We start from the raw sequence: 21,742 nt of genomic DNA, 5'->3' as shown, positions 1-21,742 counted from the left end.
ATTGTCAACTTTGTCAAAGGTGTGTTAGTTAGATCAGAAATGCATCGATTTAAACTTAGTGTTGATTTTCTTCAGCAGATAGAAATTAATTTTTAACTGAGCTATATATTACAACGGCTGCAATTATATCAATAATCAAATTTAACAGGCAGGGCATTTGATAGTTGTTAAAGTTTTGCTCTGAGAGTTTAATGGATCTTTACTGTTAACAGTTTCCATCTGCATCCTAGAAAATGGTGCAAGATTGACAAGAATGGGGTCAATTGCAGTGCCATTTATCCCACTCGAAGTTGGAACCACTTGTTCAGAACAAGTTGCAGATGGAGTTTAACCCTAAAAAGTGTGAGGTGGTTCATTTTGGAAGGACAAACTTGAAAGCAGAATACAGGATTAATGGAAAGATTCTTGGCAGTGTAGAGGAGCTGAGAGATCTTGAGCTTCATGTTCACAGTTCCCTGCAAGCTACCACCCAGGTGGATTGAGTTGTTAAGAAGGTCTGTGGTGCGTTAGCTTTCATTAACAGAGGGATTGAGTTCAAGAGCCGTGAAGTTATGCTCCAGCTATACAAAAGCCTGGTTCGGCCACATCTGGAGTATTGTGTCCAGTTCTGGTTGCCTCATTACAGGAAAAACATGGAAGCATTGGTAAAGATGCAGAGGACATTTACCAGGATGTTGCCTAGAATGGAGGGAAGGTCTTACGTGGAAAGGTTGGGAGAGCTCGGTCTTTTCTCTTTAGAACGACAAAGGATGAGAGTTGACTTGATAGAGGTGTATCAAATGATCAGACGTATAAATTGAGTAGACAGCCAGAGACTTTTTCCAAGGGTGGAGGTAGCTATTACAAGGGGGCATAGTTTTAAAGTGAGTGGGGAATAGAGTATAGGGGAGACGTCAGAGGTAGGCTCTTTACTCAGAGAGTGGTCGGGGTGTGGAATGCATTGCCGGAGACCGTAGTGGAGTCAGCCTCATTAGGGGCATTTAAGCGGCTATTAGATAGGCTTATGGATCACAGTATAAGGTAGGGATGGAGTTTAGATAGACCTTAGAATTGGGGTAAAAGTTCGGCACAACATCGTGGTCCGAAGGGCCTGTAGTATGCTGTACTAATCTATCTATGTACAAGTTGAAGTCCCTCAGATAAGCAGCCTTGGTGCATTCTGGGATGAACACTATGCAAAAACTAAATAATTAATTTGTAATATGGCTGAGAACACTTCTGGCACGTTTTAAAATCTGAAACAGGCTTAGTCAAATTCAGAATGCATACAAGTCAATGAGCAAACCACATAGACAGGGCTTCGATGATTGAGCACAACCACTGTTGGTCATGACGTTAGTTGAATTCCTCCTTTAGCAATCCAGCATCGACATAACAGACAAAATTACATCCTCTGCCCTGTGACCTTTCTGAGATCCATTCTGTGGCATTGCAGCTTCACAGCCAATGGACCCCTGAAAGCACTTTGCCAGCAACCGGCTCATTTGCCAGCAACCGGCTCAAATGTCCCATGAATGTTTGTTGAATGAGATTCCTGATGGCTTGCCCTGCTCTGATTCAGAATGACCCCTCTTACAATTCTCTGCTCCTTGCCCCATTTGTTAATCATCCAGCCTCAGCGGTGCACTTCTCGTAGAGTCATGGGCAGGAGAGGTGGAAGTCCTCACCATGCCACTGGGCTTCACTGTTTACACTGTTCACAATGTATTTAAAGGCCAGCTGCACTACACTTGGGGTGATGCATTCCAAGCACTGGTCCTTTAGCTGTGTTGCTCAACAGTTATGAACAAGGACACAGCCCAGAAAGGGAGGCTGGCACCCTGCTTCATTAAGACGGTGCTGGAGTTGCTGGTGGTTGGGGTAGTTGAGAGGAGGGTGATGATTTTTCCTATTGGCTGCCATACAACCAGAACCAACCAGCCCAGACCCAGGTAGCAGCCTCAGTCAGTTTTAAATTGTGGGTGAAAAGAAGTGCAAAATGGAGGTTAATGATTTTCTACATTCCACACAGTTGAGTGTAACAATTTTTACTTTGCTATCTCATACTCACACAAACAGCATTCTCTAACTCTGCCTCTCACCGAGAAGATTCTCATGGTCTACTCTGTCTATGCCACTTACAATTTTGTGAACCTCAATCGGCCTCCTCTGCTCCAAGATAAACAAACCGAAGTCATAACTGAGACTGTTCATCCCAATATCCCAGTGAATCTTGTCTGTACCTTCTCCAATATAATCACATCGTTCTGATGGTATGGTGACGAGAACTGCACATGGTATTCCATCTGTGACCTAACCAAAGTTTCATAAATTTATAACAAGACTTCCTTGCTCTGATAATGTATGCCCTGGCTAATGAAGGCTAGTGCCCCGCGTGCCTTCTTCACCACCCTATCAAACCGTGTTTCTGGGATCTAGGGGACTTGTACACCAAGCTCCCTTTTTCCCTCAGTACTTCCTAGGCACCCACTATTTAATGTGTATTTCCTTCCCTTATTAGACCACCTCAAAAGTCACCAACTGAAATGAAATGTCTTTCTCCTCTGTAAATAATGATGAGAAGTATTCATTAAATACCTAACTCACATCCACTGGCTCCACACACATCGCCCCTTTGGCCTCTAGTAAATGCAACCCTTTCCCTGATAATCAGAGTCTTGGAGTCATGCAGCAGAGAAAATGCCCTTTGCCCCATCAATTCTGCACCGACAATAACTACCACTAAAGATGTGCTAATCCCAATTTCCTGTACTTCTCCTATATCATAGAATCATAGAATCCCTACAGTGTGGAAACAGGCCCTTCAGCCCAACAAGTCCACACTCAGAGCATCCCACTTAGGCCCATCCCCCATGACCCGCCTAATCTACACACCCCTGGACAAAATGGAAAATTTAGCATGGCCAATCCACCTAGCCTGCACATCCTTTGGACTGTGGTAGGAAACTGGAGCACCCAGAGGAAACTCACGCAGACACGGGGAGAATGTGCAAACTCCACAGAGACAGTCGTCTGAGGGTGGAATTGAACTCGGGTTCCTGGCACTGTGAGTCTGTAATGCCAACCACTGAGCCCTCGAATATGATATTTCAAGTGCTCGTCCAAATATTTTTTAAAGGTTGTAAGGTTTCTAGGCAGTGCATTCCAGATTCCCACGACCCTCTGAGCGATAAAGCGTTTTCTCAAATCCTCTCTAAATCTTCTGTCCCTTACCCTAAAACTATGCCCTCTCGTATTGATCCCTCAACCAAAGGGAACAGCTGCTTTCTTTTCACCCTGTCCATGCTCCTCATAATCTTATACACCTCAATCATCTCCCCCCTCAGTCTTCACTGCTCTAAAGAAAACAAGCCTATCTATTCTCTCCTTACAGCTCAATTTCTCCAGCCCAGGAAACATCTTGGTGAACTTCCCCTGTACCCCTCTCGTGCTATCACATCTTTCCTGTAGTGAGATGACCAGAATTGCATATAGTACTCCAGCTGTGACCTAACCATACTCAGTACAGCTCCAACATTAGCTCCTTGCTCTTATAAGTCTGTTGAAGGCAAGTGTCCCATATACCTTCTTAACTATCCTATTCACATGTCCTGCTGAGGTCGGGGATCTGTGAATAATTACCCCAAGATCCCTCTGTCCCTCTAAGATACCCAGTGTTTTGCCTTTCATTAAATACTCCCTCATCTTGATATTTCTTCCAAAGTGAATTACCTCACACTTATCAGGGTTAGGTGCCATCTGCCACTGTTCTGCCCATCTTATCAACCCGTCTATATCTTCCTCTAATCTACAATCATCTTCTTCACTATTAACCAGTCTACCAATCTTGGTGTTGTCTGCAAACTTGCTTTATATTTCTACCACCCCTCCTACCTCCCCCTCCTCCCCCCCCACAACCCCGCTATTTTCTTCTATATCATTTACATGTATAACAAACAACAAGGGTTCCATGACTAATCTTTGTGGTACACAGCCGGACACCAGACTTCAGTCACTCAAACAGCCTTCTACCACCACCCTTTTTGTCCTATTACGAAATCAGTTTCTGATCCATCTCCCCAAGTTTCCTTGAATTCTATCTGCTTTAACCTTCTCAGTCAGTCTGTCATGGAGGACCTTGTCAAAAGCTTTGCTGAAATCCATATAAACTACATCAACTGAATTTCCCTTAACCATACACTTGAGCACATTTTCAAAAAATTCTAACATATCTATTAGGCATGGCCTCCCACTGACAAAGCCATGCTGACTATCCCTAATTAACCTATGCCTTTCCAAATGGACATTAATGCTCTCCTTCAGAATTTTCTGCACTGGTTTTCCTACCACTGATGTGAGAATCATCTGACTGTAATTTCCTGGTTCATCTCTACCACATTTCTTGAAAAGTGGAGCCACATTAGCTGCCCTCCCATCCTCCAGCACATCCCCTGTGGCCAGAGAGGAATTAAAAATTTGTGTCAGAGCCCCTGCAATTTCCTGCCTTGCCTCCCACAGCAGCCTGGGATGCAATTCATTCAGACCAAAGGATTTGTCTATTTTTAAGCCAGGCAGAGTTTCCAATATCTCCCGCTTTCCTATGTCAAACTGTGCAAGTTTCCCACAGTCCCTTTTCCTGAAATCTGTATCTACATTCTCCTTTTCTGAAGTGAAGTATTCATTCAACACCCTTCCAATATCCTGTGGCTTCAAACACTTGTTTCTGTCGTTGTCCTCAGTGGCCCCTACTCTTTCCCTGGTTAACATCTTCCCTTTAACATATTTACAATACATTAGGATTCTCCCTAATCCTGTTCACAAGTTCTTTCTCATGTCCCCTCTACATTCATCTAATTGCTTTCTTAAGTTCCTTCTTGTACTTCCTTTATGCTGCAGTTGAATTGTTCCCTCTGGACTTGCTAGAAGCTTCTTCACCCAGGCCTAAAATCTGCCATTCCCCCAATCCAAAGTCATCTTTTGCAGGCCATCTTTTTCCTTGTCCAGAACAAATTTGAGCCATACCAGGTTGTGGTCACTATTGCTAAAATGCTTCCCCTATTGTCTGGCTTCTTTGCCCAGAACCAGATACAGCACTGCGCCATCCCTTGTTGGGCCTTCTACATAAAGATACAAAAATCTCTGTGGATATATTTCAAAAAATCTGCCGCCTCTAACCCTTTAACACTATGGCTATCCCTATTTATGTTGTGAAAGTTGAAACCTTTTGTATAATTATCTGAATATTAATCTTACACAACTCTGTGAAATGTCTGCATAGTTGCTCCTGTATTTTCTTCTAACTCTCTGGGGGTCTATAATATACTCTCAGTAAATTAGCTGCCCCCTTAATGATGCAGACTATCATGTTTGTACATGTTCCACATTCTCCATGAATGATCCCAGTGACCTAGGAATCTAAAGCTCTTCCTCTTATGCTTAACATACTTATATAAAAAAGCCTAAGGGTTTCCCTCGATCCCATCTGCCGAAGATATTTAATGGCCCCTCTTTGTCCCCCGCACTTTTCCCTTTTAAGCAACATCCCACACTCCCTATACTTTTGAAGGGCCTCCTCTGTTTGTAATGTGCTCTACTTGATGTATGCTTCTCTCTATTTCTTTATCAAACTGTCAATATCCCTAGACATACAGGCTGCCCCTGCCCTTCAATCTTGGAGGCTGGCCCTGAAGTCTCACTGTACTACTTGTAAAAGACTCCCACTTTCCAAATGTAGATTTATCTGCAAATAGTTGCTCCTGCACTAGGTTTTCCATATGTTGTCTAATGATATTGAAATTGGCCTTACCCCCCAATTTAGATACTTAACTTCTGCACTGTCCTTATCCTTTTCCACAATGATTTTGAAACTTAGAGAGTTATGGTCACTCAATGTATGTGTAAAAGTGAGTGAATTAACGCTGGAATGCAGGAGATTTTCACAGTCATACACCACAGGAACAGACCCTTCAGTCCAACTCATCCATGCTCACCAGGTTTTCCAAACAACTCATTCCATTTGCCTACGTTTGGCCAATATCCCAAAAAACCTTTCCAAATAATGTATCTATCCAAGCTTCTTTTGAATGTTGTAGCTTTACCTGCATCTCCCACTTCCTCCGGAAGCTCATTTCATGTATGAACTACCCTCCATGTGAAAAAGTTGCCTGTCAGGAACCTTTTAAATCTTTCTGCTCTCATCTTAAAATTATGCCCTCTAGTTTTGAACTCCCGTACCTCAGGTGAAAGATCCTTGTCATTCATCTTATCTACGCCCCTCATGATTTTATGAGCCTCTATAAAGTCACCCCTCAACCTCCTTCACTCCAGTGAAAGAAGTCCCAGCTTACCCAGCATCTTCTTATAACTTAAGCCTTCCATTCCCGTCATATTCTTGTAAACCTCTTCTGTTCAATTTACGATTTAATAATATCCTTCCTATAGCAGGGCAACTAGAACTGTACACAGTACTCTAGAAGAGGCCTCAGTAATCATACAAACTCAACATTATGTCTCAATTCCTGTATGCAGTGGTCTGAGCAATGAAGTCAAGCATGCCAATGATCTTCTTTATCACACTGTCTACCAATGATGCAACTTTCAATGGACTACATATCTGAACCCCTAGGTCTCTCTGTTCGACTACACTCCCCAGAGTCCACCATGAACTGTGTAAGTCCTGCTCATGTTCATCCTACCAAAATATAATACTTCACGATTATCTAAATTAAACTCCATCTGCCACTCCTTGGCCCATTAGCCCAATTGGCCTTTGTAATCTTAGATAACCTTCTGTAAGTCTACTATACCAACAGTTTTGGTGTCATCTGCAAAATTACTAACAGTACTTCCTATATGGTCATCTACATTGCTTATATGAATGACTAACAATAGTTGACCCAGCACTGATCCCTGTGAAATGCTGCTAGTCACAGGCCTCCAGTCCAAAAACCAACCCTCCACCACCACCAAACTCTATCCCTTACCCTCAAGGCAATTTTGTGCCCAGTTAGCAAGTTGTCCCTGAATCCCAGCTGATCTAATTTTACTAACCAATCTATTATGTTGAATCTTGTCAAAGACCTTGCTAAAGTCCAAGTAGACAAAGTCTATCATTTTGCCTTCACCTATCTTCTAGGTCACCTCAAGAAATCGCAAGCAAGTTTGTAAGACACGATTTCACGTGCATGAAACCATCCTATCTACCCTGATCAGTCCATGCCTCCTTGACAAGGTAGTCCTGTCTCTCAGAGTTCCATCCAACAATGGACACACCATTGATGTCAGGCTCACGAGTCTATAGTTACTAGGCTTTCCCTTGCAGCTAAATAAAGGAACAATATTAGCCACTCTCCGGTCCTCCAAAACCTCACATTTGGCTGTAGATGACATAAATATCTCCACTCAGGGCCCTGCAATGTCTTACTTGGCTTCACACAATGTCCTTGGAAAAGCTTAGAAATATAGAAACATAGAAAATGGGTGCAGGAGTAGGCCATTCAGCCCTTCAAGCCTGCATCATCATTTAGTATGATCGTGGCTGATCATACAAACTTTAATATTCCATTCCTGCTTTCTCACCACAGCCCTTGACCCCTTTAGCTGCAAGGGCCACATCCAGCTCCCTCTTGAATATATCTAACCACTGGCCCCAACAGCCTTCTGTGAGAGAGAATTCCACAAGTTCACAACTCTGAGTGAAAAAATCCCTCCTTAATGTCTAATCCTTAGATTGTGACACCTAGTTCTAGACTTCCTCAGCATTGGGAACATTCTTCCCACATCGAGCCTGCCCAGTCCCATCAGGACTTCACATGTTTCGATGAGATACCCCCTCATTCTTCTCAATTCCAGCGAATACAAGCCCAGTCAATCCAATCTTTCCTCATAAGTCAGTCCTGCATTCCTGGGTAATAGTCTAGTGAACCTTCACTGGACTCCTTTAGTAGCACAAATGTCCTTCCTCAGACAAGCAGATCAAAATGCACACAATACTCAAAGTGTGGCCTCACCAAAGCCCTGTATAACTGCAGCAAGACATCCCTACTCCGGTACTCAAATCCTGTCACTATGAAGGCCAAAATGCCATTAGATTTCCTCAGTGCCTGCTGCACCTAAATGCCAACTTATAGAGACTGTTCCACTGTGACACCCTGGTCCTGTTTCCTCAACCACCACCATTCTGATTTTGTGACTGAAGTGGGTTACCTCACATTTATCCACATTATGTTGCATTTGCCAAGTACTTGCCCACTCAGCCAGCATGTCCAAGTTACCCTGTAGTCTGTGGCCATCCGCTTGTCACTGTCTGCCTCTCTGAAAATGACCCACTTATTTCAACTCTCTGCTACCTGCCTGCCAACCAGTTTTCTGTCCATGAGGATACATGACCTCCAATACCATCAGTTTTATTTTTACTTACTAATCTCTTGTGTGGAACTTGAGCAGGTCTCAGAGACTTATCTACCTTTATGCTTTATAAGACCGCCCAGCACCTCCTATTCTGTATAGTGGACTGTTTTCGAGACATCAATTCCCCATATTCCCTACCTTCCATGTCTTTCTCCATAATAAATACGGAATGAATTACTCAGTTAGTATATCACCCATCTCCTGTGGTTCCATGCTTTAGGGGGCCCTGCTATCTCCTTTGTTGCTCTTTTGCCCTTAACATACTTGCAGAATCACTTTGTATTATCCTTAATTTTATCGGCCAAGGCTATCTTATTTCCACTTTTTGTCTTCCTGATTTCCGTCTTAAGAATGACCCTACTCCCTTCTACTGTTCAAGAGATTTAGGTAATCCCAGCCATCTATACCTGATATATATCACTTTCTTATTCTTGACCAGAACCTTGCTATCTCTATTCATCCACTGTTCCCTACTCCTGCCAGCCTTACCCTTCATTCTAACAGGAATATGTTAGATTAGATTCCCTACAGTGTGAAAACAGGCCCTTCAGCCCAACAAGTCCACACTGCCCTTTGAAGCATCCCATCCAGGCCCATCCCCCGATAACCCTGAACACTACAGGCATGGCCAATCCACCTAGCCTGCACATCTTTGGACTGTGGGAGGAAACCGGAGCACCCAGAGGAAACCCACGCAGACACGGGGAGAATGTGCAAACTCCACACAGACAGTCGTCCGAAGTGGGAATCGAACCCGGGTCCTTGACTCTGTGAGGCTGCAGTGCTAACCACTGCGCCACTGTGCCGCCCCTGTCTGTGAACTCTTGTTATCTCGTTTTTAAAAGTCTCCCACTTGTCGAAAACCCTTCTACCTGCACAGTCTACCCCAATCAACTGTTGATACCTCCTGTCTCAGGCCATCAAAACTGACCTTACTCCAATTTAGAACTTTAACACCTGAGCTTGTTGTGGAGCCAGGTTTTGTCAAATTATTCAAAGCAGATTTGGACTGTTTCCTGAAAAGGAAGAATGTACAGGATTACAGGTTGAATGTGGCAAAATGTCAATGTGGGAACTACTCATTCAGAGGGCCAGTGCAGACAAAATGGGCCAAATGGATCCCTTTTGCACTGGAGCAATTCTGTGAGAGATCTAAAATGCAAAACTGTATTTTGTTGAAATTTTTTTTTAAGGAATACCAGCATGGTGTTAGCACATTAAGTGAAATGGTTAAAATGAAAATGTGTTAGTTTGAGTAAAAAACATTGTTTCAATCGAGTAAAGATATATCCATTTCAGTGAAGCATTGATTTTATACCACTGGCTTTCACACATTGAATTGGATTTACCTGATACATTCGTACTGAAGCTAATAAAGGTGAAGAAGTTAAATAAGACATTACAAACAAAGATTTCCAACTTAGGCCCTTGCTCGCCAGTGCTTGTAGATCATGGTATTCATAGAAGAATTTATCTCAAATTGACTCATTTTACAAAAACAAATACAAGGACAGATTTTTGCTCCCAAAGCAAGAAGGTTGAGTTTGGACATTTTCTGTCTTTCCACATATCCCTCAGTTTAAAGACCTCCAGATCCAGATTTTTCTCCAGGGATTTGGGGTGCAATTGAGCCAGGCCCACAATCCCGAAAACAGATCCTAGGTGATGAAGAAAAGGCCAAATGACAAGGCAGGCTGGTGAGAGGGCACCACCCCACCCAACCCCCAGATTTTATCTCAGTCATTTTACAGTCTGTCAAACCCCTAGCTCCATTCCTCATGCCTTCAACTACCTCACATCCCCCTACCACCCCATCAAACTCACATGTCACCTCCACAGTCTCTCACCCAAAATGCAGCCTGTGCTGTTATCATCAGAATAGGGATTTTGGAGGGGGATGGCAGGAGGGGATGGCAGTAAGTGGGACAGGGAAGGCTGAGGGCAAAGCAGAATTAGAGGCTGGGCTGATGAGCCAGGGATTAATATTTGAATCTGTTGAAAATGTGGACAGCTTAACCACACAATTACCCCCTCATCATTCTGAAGGCTCATGGAGTCTTCCTGACCACATAAACATCTGGCCCGAAAACATATTATTGTAGTTTGAAAATGGCATCTGTTGGTTTGCCTCAACACTACTTTGAGTTTAGTTTTCAATATTCAGAAAACATTGAAATAAAATTAAATTGCATATCTAACGTCGTGCTAACAATGTAAATTAACTAAAATAACTGCCTCTCCTCTATAGAATTTTGTAACTGAATATATTTTATTTTAAACAAATTGCAACCTCACTGAAATGGGTTAATTTCATAAAAACAGGTCGAGCATGTAATTAGGCTCCTTAGTACTTTGTTTTTTCAATACTGTAACCGCCAGTTTGCTCACACAATGAAAGCTGTTCGACATGTGCACGGTTCTTATGTAAGCCAAACTGGATTCCACTTTGTTAAAGTGTTTGCCTGGGTGCATGTCTGTTGGATGTGTACAGAGTAGGTAGATTCTTACATAAATCAGTATGTAATGCTGACACTTTGCAGCTCAGTGCTCCAGCTAAAACCATCTTCCCATCATGCAAGATTGAACATGTTTTCAGCAGCAGAAAGTAACCTCTGCTAGTAACCGGAGGCTTGGGGACCGCTTTGCAGAACACCTCCGCTCAGTTCGCAACAAACAACTGCACCTCCCAGTTGCAAACCATTTCCACTCCCCCTCCCATTCTCTAGATGACATGTGCATCATGGGCCTCCTGCACTGCCACAATGATGCCACCCGAAGGTTGCAGGAACAGCAACTCATATTCCGCCTGGGAACCCTGCAGCCATATGGTATCAATGTGGACTTCACCAGTTTCAAAATCTCCCCTTCCCCTACTGCATCCCTAAACCAGCCCAGTTTGTCCCCTCCCCCCACTGCACCACACAACCAGCCCAGCTCTTCCCCCCCACCCACTGCATCCCAAAACCAGTCCAACCTGTCTCTGCCTCCCTAACCGGTTCTTCCTCTCACCCATCCCTTCCTCCCACCCCAAGCCGCACCCCCAGCTACCTACTAACCTCATCCCACCTCCTTGACCTGTCCATCTTCCCTGGACTGACCTATCCCCTCCCTACCGCCCCACCTATACTCTCTCCACCTATCTTCTTTACTCTCCATCTTCGGTCCGCCTCCCCCTCTCTCCCTCTTTATTCCAGTTCCCTCTCCCCATCCCCCTCTCTGATGAAGGGTCTAGGCCCGAAACGTCAGCTTTTGTGCTCCTGAGATGCTGCTTGGCCTGCTGTGTTCATCCAGCCTCACATTTTATTATCTTGGAATTCTCCAGCATCTGCAGTTCCCATTATCTCTGCTAGTAACCTATTTGTTGGGATCACTGGTCAGTTGCTGGTTGATTTTGGTTCTTGGTTCAACCATAGTCATGGTTGATGGTATCCATGGTTTATTTGAAGTTGTTCAAGTCTGCAGGGAGTTATATGACACGTGCTGAAGGATTTAAGCTGAACTTCAAGAATTGTGCACAGAGCACTCGCTCCCACATGTAGCTCCAGTAGTTTACCTTGGATCACTACATGACACAGAGCACAAATGACGCAGCAGGACGAGTAAATGGAAGAGGGAGAAGTAGGAGAAACATTCCAAGCAGAGGAATACCTACCCAGGATATTCAAGGGACAATTCTCTCACCCAAATCTCCATATGCAACTGTACGTTAAGGAGATCTTCATCTGGCACCAGCCACAGTTGCAACCTCAGAGCAGGATAAGGACACCGCGGATAGGCACTGTGAAGATGATTATAGCCATGAACCTTTATGCATTTGCCTTTTCCCCAGGTAGAAGCAAACAATTAGTCATTATTCATCACATGCTAAACAATCCTGAGTGCATTAACAGCCACTCTCAGAACCAAGTTACAAAAATCGGTTGTGCTTGTGAGGTTCATAATATTCGCACTTGCTGGAAGTGAATCTAATTCATATGTAGTGACTCATTCTCTGCAAGCAAGAGAACTACGTTCAGTAACGATCGCTGGAATCTGTAGCTGCCTGTTGCTGGCTCCATAAAAAAACCTCACCAAGCAGGGTTGATTTACCAATCGATCAGCGATCCGTTCTCCTGTCAATTTGTTTTGGTTCTTTCGTGGGATGTGGTTGTTGCTGGCTGGGCCACACCTTTCCACGACCTAGAGATGGGCAGTAAATGCTGCCCCAAATAGCAATGCTCACATCCCATAGATAAATAAAAATAATAAATTGCTGCAACTGTTTGGAATTTGGTATTCCTGATGAGGACAAGATGGAAATTCAAGATGTGGCTCCACGGTAATTGGCTGGGCCTGAATTTGACCCCAGCTGCAGGCGTGAAAAGAATTTGCTGATGTACTGCGCTGGTCCCTTGCAACCGCAGCCCCCCACCCCACACATTGGACACTTCCAGAAAACCAATGCTTTGAATTCTGGTGACATGACAGGAGGTTCAACTTATATACTAATTAATGTTGGGAGCATTAAACTCTCTGAAGACCAGAACAAAATTAAAAACATGAAGTGGATAATTTAAAACACCAAAAGTTTCTATTTTTATTTTGATTCATGAGAAAAGATGCAACATCTTTAAATAAAAATTCCATGCTTATGTAATTTTCAAGTCCTCCTTGAAGGAAACACTTGTGTGCACTGAGATTTATAAAGCCAGGCGTATATTTAATGAACTAGTCTTCATGCTATTATCATAAATCTACAGCTTACTATACAGCTCTCTTGGATAACCTCAGGTTAATTAGAAAGGCCAAACATACAAAAGAACCACTTACACACACATTATCAAGTTCAATAATCTGCCTTCTATATTGATACATCTTCCCATATCTCATGATATCTGCAGTGCGGTTTGAGCATTTAACAATCTCAGCAAGTGTGATGGTTTTGTTCAAAAGCTGAAGCAATGTACTCTGGATCCTATTTGAAATTACTGTGCCAAAGTATTGCACAAATTAGACAAAATGCAAATGCTAGTTCAGGGCACCAATAATTTAGAAAAATGTTAATTGTATCTTTGGATTTAGGGCTAGATTTTCCTGTTCTTGCTGACAAAGGCTGAGGATATTGGCCTTGATCCCAACATGACCTGGCAAACAGGATCCCAATCACAAGGAAAAACCCACTCCCAAAAGTAAAATCAAGGCCTTGTTGCAGTAGAATCTTGCCTGGAGTGCCAGATAACACTGAGGCTCTCATCAATATGTGATTAGAAATAAATGAGACCACCACAAGGTTCTTTCTCTCTATTTGCTGCATTTCCCAGGCCTGTCTTTTCTAGAGCGTGGCTGGCTGTCATGCTCACATGGCAGTTCAGGGAAGCGATAGAATAGGAGGGAGTTTTGAGCTGAGGATCCAGATTCTGATACCCCCCAATCATTCACATGTACTTGTGTAGAGTTATGAGTGAAAACACTGGCAAGTGCAAGAACACAGAATTCAGTTCAGAGAGGTAGGTCCTATTTGCTCATTTCAGTACTTCTTCTGCCTCTATTCTCCACCCTACATTCTTTGAAGATAGGGAAACAAGTTCCTAAATACACACCATACAATCTTTAACCTGCATTTGTAATCATGGAATGCAAATGGTTAGTTCTGTTCAATGTTTGTTCATGATCCCAGGGCACTTATGTTAGGGTGCTTAATGAATCCTGGGTCAAATCTATATTTTATCCTATTTTCCAGCTCATACTTGATGTCCAGTTTAAGTTGTGGATTGGCAGAACTGCTTCATTTTTGGAAGAGTTGACAACATTGTGAATGTGGCTGAACATTGCAAATTCAAACTCAAACATAACTTAGGGAACGACATGGTTTTGTGGAGGAAGCAGGTGATCACTGAGGGGGATGGACATAGTTGGGTTGAGGAACTTCATAAACTCATAGAATCCCTACTGTGTGGAAGTAGGCCATTAAGTGCATTTGGTTCAAACTGACCCTCTGAAGAGCATCTTACCCAGACCCACCCTATCCTTGTGACCCTGCATTTCCCATGAATAATCCACCTAGCCTTCACGTTCCCAGACTCTATAGGTAATTTAGCACAGCCAATCCACTTACCCTGCACATCTTTGGACTGTGGGAGGAAACTGGAGCACCCGGAGGAAACCCATGCAGACATGGGGAAAATGTGCAAGCTCCACGCAGACAGTTGCCCGAGGCTGGAAACAAACTTGGGTCCCTGCTGCTGCAGCAGGGCTAACCATTTTGCCATCTTGCCATGACATCCTACGATTGCAATGGCCTCTAATGAACACATTTGATTTCAATGCCTGTGTTAAAGCATTGGTCTGCTCGCCTTTATTGGTCAGTGCAATGAGTATTGGAGTTGGCAGGTCATGTTGCAGCTGTACAGGACATTGGTCAGCCCACTTTTGGAATACTGCATTCAATGGTGGTCTCCCTGCTATAGGAAGGATGTTGTGTAACTTGAAAGGTTTCGGAAAAGATTTACAAGGATGTTGCCAAGGGTTGGAGGGTTAGGGAGAGGCTGAATAGACTGGGACTGTTTTCCCTGGAGGATCGAAGGCTGATGGGTGACTTTATAGAAGTTTATAAAATCATGAGGGGCATGGATAGGGTAAATAGCCAAGATCTGTTCGTCGGGTTTGGGAGTCTAGAGGGCATAGGTTTAAGGCAAGAGGGGAATGATTTAAAAGAGACCTGAGGAGCGACGTTTTCATGCAGAGGATGGGACATGTATGGAATAAGCAGCCAGAGGAAGTGGTGGAGGCTGATACAATTACAACATTTTTAAAAGGCATCTAGATAGTGTGTGAATAGAAAGGGCTTAGAGGCAACAAAAACAGAAGTTGCTGGAAAAGCTCAGCAGGTCCGGCAGCATCTGTGAAGAAAAATCAGAGTTAACGTTTCAGGTCTGGTGACCCTGCCTCAGGACTTGGAGTGATATGGGCCAAATACTGGCAAATGGGGCTAGATTAATTTAGGATATCTGGTTGGCATGGATGAGTTAGACTGAAGGATCTGTTTCCGCGCTGTACAGTTCCAAAACTCTATTCAATCAATTGCTGTCACTACTTGCAGGTGCCCTGGAATTTTAATAAAGTCCAGACTGTTACATTTAGGTCCATTGATGAATATCACTGAATCTGCACTCATTAATGAATACTGAATTTTTCTCATTTTCTGTTTTTTTTTGCTTTTACCGGAATGATCATGATTACAGACAGTTAGTTTTCACTTGTGTCACATGCTTAAACCAGATTAATGCTGTAACTTTAATAATATAAGCAGGATCAATGATTGATAACAACGCATTTGATCAGACTGAAAAGATGCATTCTATTGGTTTATATTATTCCACAGGTTAGCCGTTGAAATGAAAGATGGAAGGGCTTCCAGAAGAGAAGTAACTAAATGGGAACATATAAAAGAAATAAAATAATAGATATAACTGAATGCCTAGAAGAACTTGTACGGTTTATTTTTCATTTGTCCCACAATTATCATAAAACATTCAGTTTGGTATCACCTAAACACTTCTTGTTTAATCTCATCCCTTTCACTCTTCACACGAGTGATGTCTTGCAGTTTGGGTCAAAGCCATGCTGCTCGGCTCCTCCGTAAACAAAAACAAGTTGAAGCTAAATATTCTGGATCTAGCTTCTCTTTAAATTAGCGTTGAACACTATATAATAGTAATTTTTATATTAGTTATCTTTGCAACAGCAATACCCGGAGAGGAGGAGAAAGTATTTCTTTTCTTTTTGACAGAAAGTGAGCAATTAGGTGTTTTAGTTGATCAAATTAATTGGCCTATAACTGTGGGATGTCTGTCGATTTGTTGAAGCTAATGCAATTGATTGTGGATATTTTTTCATTTACGCAGGGACTCCAGTGAATCGGATTCCCATCATGGCCAAGCAGGTATTAGATCTGTACAGTCTGTACAAGCTGGTCACTGAAAAAGGTGGCTTAGTGGAAGTCATCAATAAGAAGATCTGGCGTGAAATCACCAAAGGCCTCAACCTCCCTACCTCTATCACCAGCGCTGCTTTCACCCTGAGAACCCAGTAAGTTAGAGAAAGTATTTTATAGTTAATATTACAGTAAAGCTATCTGAGAAACAGCCCTATATAGGGAACACTGCTTACACAGTATGATAGTGTGATTCTTTAACCAGAAGGCATCAGGACTGTAACCATTGCTTACTATCCCTGCAGTTGTCCACTCAAAGCATTGCAAGGCTCGGTTGGGACACTAAGGTAGAAAGAAGGAAAATGTTTTGGGTGGTGCGTAAGTCAGAAAACAAGATGTCCTAACAGTCAATGCAAAATCACTGTTGAGTGAGGCAGTGAGCAGAGTCAGCTTCACAATTGTGGGCTGCGAATACAGTGTCGAAAGAAACAAAGAAGCACTTTAACAACTGTGAGGATGAGAGAAATCAGCTGCCCATCCAACCATTCCTGGATGGCCCTTCCTTAATAGCATTGTAAATTAATCCACAAAAGTTAACCAAAAGTAGGGTTTCAATTTAAGCATGAATTAAAATAGAAAGAATTTGCAGTGCATGTGAAAGAGAAAATGTTGAACAACTTACATTTAAATGTCCCCTTCAAAGTAGGGTGATAAAGTAAAGGTGTCATAATCTTACCAGACCATAGGGCTGCTATCTCATTTGTGAGAAATGACTGATTTAACCTGAGGATCACTATATCTCAGATGAGGGGAGAAGTTCAGAAGCAGAGTTCTTCTTGTACCCTCAGCCAGTGCAGGTAATATCCAAATGTCACTAAAAAAATTTTTACACCAAACCACGTTGTTGGTTGAGTATATTAGGTGACATTACCAAAAGCTTGCTCAAAAAGGCAAATCCTAAAGCTTGTCATAAAAGAGGAAACTGGCGCTATAGTGAAGTAGATGGACTTAAGGAGTGAATTCGAACACTTAGGGCCTTGGCAGCCGAAGGTAGGGGCACCATTGATCAAGTGAGTAAATTCAGGACAATCATGAGGCTGGCTTTAGAAGAGCATGGGTATCTCAGCGATTTGTGGAGGTAGAGGAAATAACAGAGTTAGGTAGGGGCAATGACATGGATGATTTCAAAAACAAGGAGGAATGTTTTAAAATCGAGACAATTTTGATGAATACTTACAGATTATGGGTGGGTGGAGCAATTTAAGGTCATCTACAGCACAAAAGGAATATTTTAACCAATAAAGTCTGTTCCTCCCAACAGATTTTATTTTAATGACATCTTTTGACATTGGTAGCAAAGTCAGTTCTAAATCTAGTGAACTGAATGAAAGATGTGCAGTTTAGGTGGATTGACCATACTAAATTGTCCTGTAGTGTCTAAGGATGCGCAGGTTAGGTGGAATAGCACATGTGTTCAGGGTTATGGAGATAGGGGGGTCAGGGTGGAATGCTGTTCAGAGGGTTGATGCAGGCTCGATGAGCCAAATAACCACCTTCTGCACTGTAGTAATAACTGTGAACTTGCTGTTCTATCAATGATGCTGAGTGCTGTTTAAAGCTTTACATATGGAACATTATCAAATAACGTATGATATTCAATTGGAATGATATCTATTGGATAGTGGGTCCCTCCTTATTATTTATATATTTCCCAAAGTGTAGATTCATGAACCATGGCTGTTGTTTCTGAAATCATAGCGACTATTCTTCCAGCAACGACAGGTGAATGTCAGCATATCCTGAATCATGCTCTCAAGCAGTTTCAAACCAGAAACGTTGCCTCCATTTTTGGATTTTCTGTTCTCCATAATAGCACAAAAAAGTAAGATTTGGCAGAGTGTCGACTTCAATAGATCAGTTGGAGAATATAAGGAGTGGTTAATCTGAGACTGCTCATTTTGTACACCTAACAATGTTTAAAGTTCTGGCCTCTCAGCAAAAGAGGTTCATTTTATTAACAAGTCCACAATAGCTTGTCCACAAATTTCTTGTCCACCAAATTTCATTTGTTAAGAAGAATCTGCCCTGTTCTTTTGGGAAACTCACTAGCAACTCTTGCTACCTAACTTTTGTCAGTGGTCCGTTCTGCATTGTTTTGTAAAAATATTTCTCGTGCTTATCATCTTCTTTTGATGTCCTTAATTTGAAAATTTCATACCCTGTGCTTAGGATATGCATGCAGCTAAAAAGTTTACTTGGATCTACTTAAGTGAAGCATTTTGCCAAGTTAAAAACTTGCACCATATGAGTTACCAATTTCTCTGCTTGAGGGAAAAACATTATGTTATTTTCAGGACATTCTGATAATATGATTACAAGCACATGATTTTCTGCTTTCATTTGTTCAAAGATGTTAAATATCATAAATATTTCGCAATTTCCTATTATCTTGTTGCAAATTAGACATGTTACCTTCCATTATATAAGTTCTTAACTACAGTCGTTTACTGAAGTCCAAAATAAATTACTCATATCATCCAAATAATCGCGTATTTTCAGACCATCTCTCCTATTTGCCAACCTTAATGTTCTCTCTGATCTTTGATGTGTCAACTACATTTTGCTTAGTTAAAAAGAATTACCTCCTTGCTGTTGCTGATTAAAACCTGCTGTTCTATTGTCTTCATGTCCCTTTCACATAAATGATATTGCTGTTCATTAACAAATCAAACTCCATACCATCTGAACAAAAAGCCACTGTCTGAAGTTCAGTTGAATACAATTGTCTAAGATCAGTTCAATCTTAATGGTTCTAAAACTTGCGTTAAGGCTAATTTAGTATCTTCATCTTCCAAAGTAACAACTTTGAAAGATTTCAGTAGCACTGACTGCAGTAGTGGAAGAACAGAACAGCATAAACAAAAACAGCAGGCCATTTTGCACTTTGAGCCTGCTCAGTCATTCTGTAAGATCATTACCGATCCGATCGTGGTTGTGATTTTCTGCTCCTGCTTGCCATTCATAGCCCTTGGCTCCTTCAAAATCAAAAATCTGTCTGACAGAGCATTGGGAATAATTACCGACTTCTTACTCAGGTAGAAAATTCCAAAGGTTCGTGATCCTCTGGAACTAGAAATTTCTCCTCATTGCCATCTTTAAAGGGAGGCCACTTACTTAGAAAGCATGCCCTCTAATTTTCAATGTCTTCGTGAGAGGAACCATCCTCTAAGCAACTCACCTGTCAAGCCCCCTCAGAATCCTATGTTTTAATAAGATCATTCTTCTAACTCCAATAGGTACAGGCTCAACCTGCTCACCCTTTCATCAAATAACGATTCTTCATGTTATGAATTAACCAAATGAACCTTCTGTAAACTGCGTCCAATGCAAATACATCCTTCTTCTAATAAGGAAACCTAAATTGTTTAATGTTTTTGCAAAGATTTGTAGCTCAGGTTGTGGTTGGCATTGTTGGTTGGTTTGCTGAGCCGACTGGTTTTGGTCCTTGACATACAACTACAGTACAAAACCAGATATAGGACTACTCACCATGACAGAACGGACCCATATCAATTCAGAGCCAGACAAAACAATAACGCTTTAACAGAGGCTAGACAGCACTGAAGATGTCACCTAAGAGGGAGACAAAACATTTGCACAAAAACCAGTCAACTCGGTGAACCAATCAACAACTCGAACCTAAATTGTTCATAGGACTCTAAATTTGGTTTCACGAATGTCCTTTTAGTAAGATTTCCCTACTTTTATTTTCCAACCCCTTGGCAGTATAGAATAGCATTCCATATGCCTTCTTAGTTACTTGCTGTGTGTGCATGCTGACTTTTGTGATACGTAGACACAAGCAGATCGAAATGTCTTTGTACTGCTGTATTCCACAACAGTCACCATTTTATCAATTATCTGCTTTTTGTGTTGAACCTATCAATGTGGGTAAGTCTGTATATCCTACGTTACACTCCATTTGAAAAACTTTTGCCAAGTGTTCACTTACCTATATCACTTTGCAGACTTTCCAAGACCTCCTCAGAACTTGCTTTCCTGTCTGACTTTGTATCATCGGCAAATCTACCTTCAATACATTCAGTCCTTTGTTAATTTGTTGAACTTTGTAGAAATGTGGAGGCCTCAGTCTATATAAAGTGTAGGTGTATTAATGCCAAAGGTAAATAAAACAGTACAGACTGTCATTCCCACTTCATTCCTCCAAAACAAAATATTCCAATCTGTAATTGTAATTCTATTCATTCGTGGGTCATGAGAGTTTATAAAGTTGAATTCTGGCAGGCTGCAGATGCCAGTTGGCAATCCGAGAAGAGCTACATGTTTGCAACTTCCAAAAGAACAAAGAGAACAATGAACAAAGAAAATTACAGCACAGGAACAGGCCCTTTGGCCCTCCAAGCCTGCGCCGATCCAAATCCTCGATCTAAACCTGTCGCCTTCTTTCCAAGGATCTGTATCCCTCTGCTCCCTGCCCATTCATGTATCTGTCTAGATACATCTTAAATGACGCTATCATGCCTGCCTCTACCACCTCCGCTGGCAATGCGTTCCAGACACCTACCACCCTCTGCATAAAGAACTTTTCACACATATCTCCCTTAAACTTTTCCCCTCTCACCTTGAAATTGTGACCCCTAGCAATTGAGACACCACTCTGGGAAAAACCTTCTTGCTATCCACCCTGTCTATATCTCTCATGATTTTGTAGACCTCAATCAGGTCCCCCCTCAATCTCATCTTTCTAATGTAAATAATCCTAATCTATTCAACCTCTCTTCATGGCTAGCACACTCCATACCAGGCAACACCCTGGTGAACCTCCTCTGCACCCTCTCCAAAGAATCCACATCCTTTTGGTAATGTGGCGACCAGAACTGTATGCAGTATTCCAAATGTGGTCAAACCAAAGTCCTGTACAACTGTAACATGACTTGCCAACTCTTGTACTCAATACCCTGTCCAATGAATGAAAGCATGCTGTATGCCTTCTTGACCGCTCTATCAACCTGCATTGCCACCTTCAGGGGACAATGGACCTGAACACCCAGCTGTCTCTGTGCATCAATTTTCCCCAGGGCTTTTCCATTTACTGTATATTTCGCTCTTGAATTGGATCTTCCAAAATGCATCACCTCGCATTTGCCTGGATTGAACTCCACCTGCATTTCTCCGCCCAACTCTCCAATCTATCTATATTCTGCTGCATACTTGTACAGACCCCTTCACTATATGCTATTCCACCAATCTTAGTTTCATCTGCAAACTTGTTAATCAGACCATCTCTACCTTCCTCCAGATGATTTGTGTGTATCACGATGTATAAAAGTATGTGTTAAAGTTGAGCATTTCATTCACCAAGGCCAAAATGTTACATTTCCCAAGGAAATGAAATGGCAGGCCCAGCAAGGAGTTGTGACT

The 21,742-nt window shown here is 42.2% G+C and overlaps 1 protein-coding gene across 5 annotated transcripts in view; it reads left to right on the top strand.

Annotated features, from left to right (window-relative positions):
• Window positions 1-21,742, top strand: part of LOC125462998 (AT-rich interactive domain-containing protein 3A-like) — a 465,714-nt gene that overhangs the window by 426,368 nt on the left and 17,604 nt on the right. For all 5 annotated transcript variants that reach the window (XM_048553714.2, XM_048553629.2, XM_059649219.1 and 2 more), the window contains exon 4: window positions 16,272-16,455. In XM_048553714.2, the coding sequence (XP_048409671.2) occupies window positions 16,272-16,455 (184 nt within the window). The remainder of the gene's footprint in view (window positions 1-16,271; window positions 16,456-21,742) is intronic.

This window comes from Stegostoma tigrinum, chromosome 1 (assembly GCF_030684315.1).
Source record: "Stegostoma tigrinum isolate sSteTig4 chromosome 1, sSteTig4.hap1, whole genome shotgun sequence".
In the NCBI taxonomy this organism is placed as follows: Eukaryota; Metazoa; Chordata; class Chondrichthyes; order Orectolobiformes; family Stegostomatidae; genus Stegostoma; species Stegostoma tigrinum.
Note: the sequence above shows the minus strand (reverse complement) of the source record. Positions and strands in the feature narration are given on the sequence as shown.